This window comes from Elephantulus edwardii, unplaced genomic scaffold (assembly GCF_000299155.1).
Source record: "Elephantulus edwardii isolate Elephantulus edwardi_28Jun2011 unplaced genomic scaffold, EleEdw1.0 scaffold00079, whole genome shotgun sequence".
Taxonomy (NCBI): Eukaryota; Metazoa; Chordata; class Mammalia; order Macroscelidea; family Macroscelididae; genus Elephantulus; species Elephantulus edwardii.
In genome coordinates, this window is record NW_006399829.1 from 13775633 (window position 1) to 13783387 (window position 7755).

General features: G+C 40.7%; 1 protein-coding gene and 1 pseudogene across 1 annotated transcript in view; both read right to left on the minus strand.

Moving 5' to 3' along the window:
• LOC102869995 (NADH dehydrogenase [ubiquinone] iron-sulfur protein 4, mitochondrial-like) overlaps positions 1 to 3644 on the minus strand; it is a 164603-nt gene extending 160959 nt beyond the window's left edge. The window contains exon 1 of the mRNA XM_006889570.1: positions 3531 to 3644. Coding sequence (XP_006889632.1) covers positions 3531 to 3628 — 98 coding nt within the window. The 5' untranslated portion in view covers positions 3629 to 3644. The remainder of the gene's footprint in view (positions 1 to 3530) is intronic.
• Positions 3645 to 5404: 1760 nt separating this feature from the next.
• The window catches only part of LOC102860930, a 34598-nt pseudogene continuing 32247 nt past the window's right edge, over positions 5405 to 7755 (minus strand).

Genomic DNA, 7755 nt, shown 5'->3' on the forward strand with positions numbered 1-7755 from the left:
GGGGTGGGGCAGCGGGGAGAAAAGTGCAACAATGAATGATGGAAAACCCTAAGTCTGTAAACTTTCATTAAAATTAATTTAAAAAAAAAAAACAAACTAAAAAAAAAGAAATGGGCCATCTCCTCCCTGGTGATTTCTAGCCTCTAAAAGAGTTCAAGGTTTTAATTCAACAAAGTTAACAGTGGCCATCATCAGAGCATCAATACACATACAATATTTTTTACACTCTATCGTTGGTTGTTATTGTTACCATCAAGTTGGAACTGACTCCTTGCTGACCCGACAGTGGATTTAAACAGCACAGAAGACTGCCCATGTTTCTCCCACAGACCAACTGGTCGATTCAAATGGCATGTCTCTGGGTTAGCAACATAACCCTGTACCACTAAGTCACAAGAGCATCCTCTATCACATTGAGTCACTTTATATTCAAGTATATAATAAATTAAAAATGGTGGTGAAACTGTTCAAGAGCAAACTCGTCAAGAAAGAGCACCAAAAAAAAAAAAAAGAAAGAGCACAAAAACACTATTAAAAGACAGGCAGAAGCAGCCAGAAAGCACAGCAGATATCATAACGGTTTTCAAATAACTATTTTTCCTAATAAACACTAAAATGTTCAGTGCACTCTGTTAACACATATATCTATTTTAAGAAAGTAGTACAGTGTAATAATCAAATTGCCTATAAAAAGACTTAGCAAAAAAAAATTCTAAAATTTAGGGAAGAAAAATCCTCTCCTTAGTTGACTGCCCTCAATGTGCTAATGGAACAGGGGAATGGAAGTAACACAAATCTATCAGACACTCTGAAATACAAAATGTACCCTACAAAAGGGAAGGAGGAAAGAATAAAGTTTTAATATATTAGTATCAAGCATAATAAAGTGCACAGCAAAATCTGACTACTTTCTAGCAAAGTAAACACAATTCAGTATCTGTACCTCAGTTACTACCTCTGAAGAACAAGAATAAGAACACCTGAGGTCAGAGGAATGTATGACAGGTAAAATTCTTTTTTAGGCACAGTGGCTGATACATTTCAAGCTTGAAATAAATTGCTATTATTAAGTGTGTGTTCATTCTGAGGTAACCAACAAACCAAACATCTTCATGGTTTGTTTACAACAAAGGCTATTTCTCACTCATTTTTCTAATAACAAAGTTCACAATTCACTTTGCTCATTTATTTTCATTTCAGGATCTACCCTGAAAGAGAAGCCCCAATTTGGGATATGATCATTCCACATGAGCATGGCAACTCAAAAGCAGCAAAAGTAATCTCTCTTGGGCAAAAAATTGTTTTCTCTTATTAGAGGTTCATGTAGACTTATGATTTCACACTAGCTTCCTGGAAGCTGAAAAATGAAACAGGAGTAGAGATTGGAGCACGAAATGGGCCTCACAAAAAAGGTCCTACAACATTTAATCCCATCAACACGCTCGGATGATCTTTCACCTTGCACACTAATTCTTAACTTTCTGGCTTATGTATATGTTTGAGGGTGCTTTCTCCCCTAGTTCAGTTGATTTGGAAGTTAATGGAGCAACTAACTACCTCCTTTCTTTAAATGACAGTTCCTTTTCTTCAATGTTTACTTCCCCATTCCCTACTCTACCTTGTACCTTATTGATTAGAATCTCATTTTATTCTCTCTAGTCTGAAATATTACATCATTTGAAAAAGTTTTTCTAAGCATTACAAGACTCAATTTCAACTTAGATTTTCCCCTTTATTGGCTCTTTTCCACTCAATTTTTCAGATCCTCCTTATTCTCAAGTCATAATGGGAAAATAGCATTAAAGGATGAAAAAGGAAATACTGTATAAAGTAGAGAGATAATAACTTTACCTCAAGATGAGAGGTACCTAAGCTCTGCGGGGTTAAAAAAAAAAGGCTGCGGAATAGAGAGCAAATAAATGTATTATATTTAGGTCACTTTTATTCTATACCTCACCAATAGGGTGTTTTACTTTAAAAAATACTTTTAAGTCCGTCAATCCTAGTTAACTACAAGCTTATTAATTTCTAGTTTCCCAATTTTAGCAGCTTTATTTCTCAGTAACGGTGTTAGCTTTCTATCTGCCTCCAAGCCTTTTCACAACCAGTGGCTCTAACCTGTTATTTGGTATCTTTGCCCGCACCTTTTCCAACTGACAGTTGACCTTCCAGTAGGTTTTCAGAGGCAAGATAATCTCACGGGAGGAGACTATCCATGTTTCTCACTCGGAGCAGCTGGTGGATTTGAACTGGCTGCTGTCACTGGCAGCAGCCTCTTACCAATGGGCTCCCAGTGCTCCTTACGGAGCTCCTGCTGCTGCTGCTGCTGCTGCTGCTGCTGCTGCTGCTGCTGCTGCTGCTGCTGCTGCTGTAAACCCTCAAGTCCGAACAAGCCGACTACCCATCTTTCTCCTGCGGAGCGACTGCAGGATAAGAACCTAGTGCTTTTGGGTTGGCAGCACAACACCTAACCACTTTCCTCTCCTCACTCAACTTCCACCATTTCAAACCTTAAAAAAACTCATCTCCAGAAATTCTAATTAACTCTGGTTCTCTCTGCATTCGCTTTCCATTTATTTAATCTAACACTAAACACTTAGCATATGATTATACTCATCTTTCAGTGTTTAGCCACGCCCATTCCTCCCACTTCTTTCTCACTTCTCCAGGCATCTTTTAACCCTGGCATTTAATGTAGTCTCCACATGAGCCATTACGCCACTATAAATAAGCCGTTTATACCAAAAAGTTGTGAAAATAAGATAAAACCTTATGATATGCTACTATAAATAAGTAATTTTTATTTATAGAGGGGGTGTGCTCTACAATGAAGTTTGAAAAAGTTGAGAAAATAGGACATGGAGGAAGAAATCTTACTTTTTTAATTTTAAATTACCAATGGGAAAAAAAGAACACAGAAGTCATTATAAAAAACAAAATTTCTCGAATTATTATGAGGCTTTAATAAAATGAGGATGGAATCCTTGTAGAAGTACTACCCAGCCCGGAAATTATCTTCCAATATTTTTACTAGAGATCCTTTTTCCCTTTTCCCCCCACTATCATGTAATACCTAATAAGCTTTTTTCCTAAGCAGGAGGATGAATAAGACAATACTCGTCAAGATTCCAAACAATAGTATTAAAAAGAGAGGAAAGGAGAGTGAGGTCTTGACTTTGAGGCAAACAGGTGCATAACAAGAGTGTGGAAAGTGGGGAGAGAAATCGGTGAGGCTCCTCCCCCTTCTCGGAGGTAGGACCCGGCTCGCAGTTCCAGAGATCACCCTGCCCTCTCCATCCACCAACAGCCAAAGGATCCCAAGAAACCAAAAGTCTTCCTTCTCCCTCTTTCACTCATGCCGCTACTCGCCCGGTCAGCGCCCCCAAATCCAAATCCGCCCGCTGTCTCCCGCGGTAAGGGTCACCAAAGGACGCTTCCCCCTAGGCCTCAGAGAACCTGGCAGCAGAGACCTCTACAAACACAGAGGAACCCAAGAAGCTCTCGGAAAAAAAGCCTGACAATTTTGTTACCTGCTTGGAACCCTGGACACGGAAATAGCCGCTACTGTGGCTGCCCTTCTCCCCCACAGAGCTTGCTTCAGCGCCACTGACATTGAGGCTACCGCCATCTTGCTGCAGGGAAACGCCGGGCGGGAGTACGGATCACCGCAGAGGACAAAACTGCTACGTTCTGAAGCCCTGTGACCGCACTGTAACGAAATAGACTTTGAGAACTTTATTTGGTTTTTTAATATCACGGGAGTTTAGAAAAGACGTGACCGTTCGGGTTGAAGAAAGCAAGAAAGAAAATGGATGAAAGGGAAACGCGTATGTTCCTTAAGTATAAATATTAACCAAAATAAATTGTTGGCTGTTAACTTAAGCAAACTCCAACCAGCTCCAAACCAAACCCATTGCTGGTGATTTCCACACTTAGGGGACTGAACAGAATTTTCCCCATATAGTTTCCCAGACTTCCATATCTTTGTGGAACAACAATGCCACATCCTTCTCCCACTGAGGAATTGGTGGCTTCAAACCATCAACAATTTGTTTAGCAGCCAAAGACCACTCCTAGGTCTCCTTGGTTGGATGTTGTTGTTATTGTTGTACTTATGATACTAGGACTAGTTACTTAATGATAAGACCAAAAGGAAGTAATTGAAAATTTAAACACCTGCAACTTATAATTTTTTCAAAGGACTCACATTACTACTTTCCCAAAGTATTGCCAGGCTCAGTCTGCAAGCCCTCAGGACAGGACTGTATCCAGTTTGATGTTTTGTAGTTGTAAAGATCATATTTTCCAAACGAAAAATCTGGACAAGTGGCCTGGCAATGCATTATATTTTTAATGTTTGGATTTATATGAAAAACCACAGAACAGAATATAGAATATTGCTGTTTCTCAAAAAGATCTTGAATATCTGATCAAAATTCATACACCACCAAAAGGTATTACAGATGTATCATGCATATAAATAAAAAATGTCTTCTGGGACAAGTTTTAAAAACAAATACTTATGAAATGGTCTATGACTCTAAGAACAATGATTACTGTTGTTATTTAACATATAGGTTAACTTGTGAGGTTTACTCCTTTTGAAGAGGTAGGGTTTTTTAAAAAAAATCTTTTTGTGTAAATTATATATAATGTATTTTTTTTTGCTGTTGTTTAAAAAAAAGTCTTCTGCCTTAATATTTGTTCTTTTAGTTTAGTTTTTGTTTTCAATAGTCAGCCATTGGAGGCCCTACTTTTGGAGGGCTCCTCCATCTCCCCACAACTCTAGAAATAGGAAGGCTTTTGATCCCCCTGGGGTAGCTAAGATGTGAAGGTAGCCAGGGCTTTTACCTGTACACTGATTTGAGACCAGAAGAATAAAAGTACACATCTTAAAAACTTTAATATGAAGCATATATCTTTCTTGAAATGAAAATTTTGCTTTAAAAAGTAGAATTACTAAAGAGAAAATCATTTGCTTTTGCATCGTAGCCAGATAGGGGAAAACTAAGTACATTTTAAAAACTCAATTGCTATCCACTTGATTCCAACCCATAGCAATCTTAAAGGACAGTGGAACTACCCCCTAGAGTTTCTGTCAATTAATATTTACAGAAGCACAATTGGTATGTTCCCAGAAGGACCTTTGTTGAACTTTCTACAAAACTAATTTATACCTACTTTGACAGTCCATTCAAATTGCCAATACCACAATTCAAAACTATCAATTCTTTTCTTGAATTTTTTTAATTTTTATTGTTATTTTAATTAAAGTTTACAGAAAATTTGGATTTTTCACTCATTCATTGTTGCACATTTTCCTCCCTTCACCCCCCACAGTACACTTTTTTGTTTTTGTTGGATTTTGTTTTTATTGTTGTTGTTGTTTTTAAGATGTGCACTCTTACTCTCCTGGTCTCAAGTCAGTGTACAGGTAAAGCCCTGGCTGCCTCCACATCTTAGCTACCCCGGGGAGACCAAAAGCCTTCATATTTCTAGAGTTGGGGGGAGGTGGTGGGCCCCCAAAAAGTAGGGCCTCCAATGGCTGGCTATTGAAAACAGAAACTAAGCTATAAGAACAAGGATTAAGGCAGAAGATTTTTTTTTAACAACAACAGCAAAAAAAAATTGCATCAGGTATAGTTTATAGTTATAAAGGCAATACTATCCCGACCCATGTGTGGACCTGGGATGGGAAGATGGAGTCCTTCTGCTTAGCAGAAGGGAGAGGTTTTTGGAAAGGCAGGAGCTTCCTGTCACATCGCCATGGCCTTGTTGCGATTATTTGGAATGACTATTTAAAAAAAGAAAGAATAATGTACAATCAAAGTCCTGGGCCACATTGGAGAACTGGGGAGATTCTAGCTCCTTACCAACTGCTGTTACACTCACTTTTCCAGTTTTTAAATCCTGCATCAAATAAAAAAATTTTTTTTAAGTAACAAGTAAAACCATGCCAATTCTCATCTCCTTTGGTTTTTGTGTTTGTTTGGGTATTTTTTCTGTGCAAGTTAGGTTTTGGGTTTTTTTATTTTATAAAAAAAAGGGCGTAACACAACTATACATTCCGCCTAGAAGCATTTGCTGGTGGACGATTGAGGGGCCAGACTCATCGTCCTCTTGCTTGCTGATTGATCCACATGTGCTGGGAGGATGGAGCCATCGATCTACAGAGAATATTTGCACTCTGTGGTAGCAATGATCTTGATCTTCATCGTGCTGGAAGCCATCGCTGTGTTCTCCTTCTGCATCCTGTCCTTGATGCCTCGTTACATGGTGCTCCCATGGGATAGCATAGTATTGGCGTAGAGGTCCTTGCGGATGTCAACATCACAGTTCATAGTGGAGTTGAAGGTAGTCTCATGGATGCCACAAGACTCCACGCCCAGGAAGGGCTGGGAGAGTACCTGGAGCAGCAGAAATGCTCATTGCCAATGGTAATGACCTTTCCATCTGGCACCTCGTAGCCCTTCTCCAAGGTGAATGAGGAAGCCGCAGTAACCATCTCCTGAAGTCCAGGACAACATAACAGAGTTTCTCCTTGATGTCACGCACAATTTTCCGCTCAGCCATGGTGGTGAAGCTGTAGCCTCGCTCAGTGAGGATCTTCATGCGATAGTCTGTCAGGTCCAGCCAGCCAGGTCCAAACGCAGGATGGCATGGGGGAGGGCGTACCCCTCGTAAATGGGCACACTGTGGATAACGCCATCGCCGGAATCCATCACGATGCTGGTGGTCCCACCAGGCGCATACAGGGGCAGCAAGGCCTGCACGACGACGTACACGGCAGGGATGTTGAAGGTCTCGAACATGATCTGGGCCACCTTCTCCCTGTTAGCCTTTGGGTTCAAGGGAGCCTCCGTCAGCAGTACAGGGTCCTCTTCAGGGGCCAAACACAGCTCATTGTAGAAGGTGTGATGCCAGATGTTCTCCATGTCGTCCCAGTTGGTGACAATGCCGTGCTCAATGGGATACTTGAGGGTGAGGATGCCTCCCTTGCTCTGGGTTTCGTCACTCACATTAGAGTCCTTCTCGCTCATGCACACCGTTATGCCCTGGTGCTGAGGGCATCCCACGATGGAGGGGAAGACAGCCCAGGGCGGGGGGGGCATTGTCATCCATAAAGCCAGCCTGGCACACCAAAGCCGGCCTGGCACATGGCCATTGTCGACTACGAGTGCAGCAATGTTGTCATCCAAGGTGTCACCTGGCAGTGGTGATGGTGTGGAGGGGCCTGTGTGGAGGGGAGCATGAGATCTCAGCTGGTTTTTTGGTTTTCTATTAATTTGCTCACAAAGTTCCTACACATTATATTTCATACCATTTCTTCGTTTATACTGTAGTTCATACAATCATTCCCATAGGTTGTTTTATAAAATCAACCACCATTGCCACTTACCCATCATAAACCAATCTTCTCAGGTCCCAGCTGAATCTTTACCACTTACTTCACCCCTCTTTCCACTCACCAAACTATGCAGCCCTATGGTTTTGTCTCACCCCGCTGCTCCTTCCCCCCTTGCATGCTTATACATGTATTACTAGCCATCCTTATATTTGTACAACAATGGTCTTATGCAATATTTGTTCTTAAGAGATTGAGTTAGTTTACTCAGCATAATGCTCTCCATTCTCTCCCAAACTACGTAGTAATTTTTTTAGATCATTGCTCCTGAGTGCTGCGTAGTATTCCATTGTGTGAATATACCACAATTTCTCAATTCATTCAGTTGTGGTTGGACATTTGGACTGTTT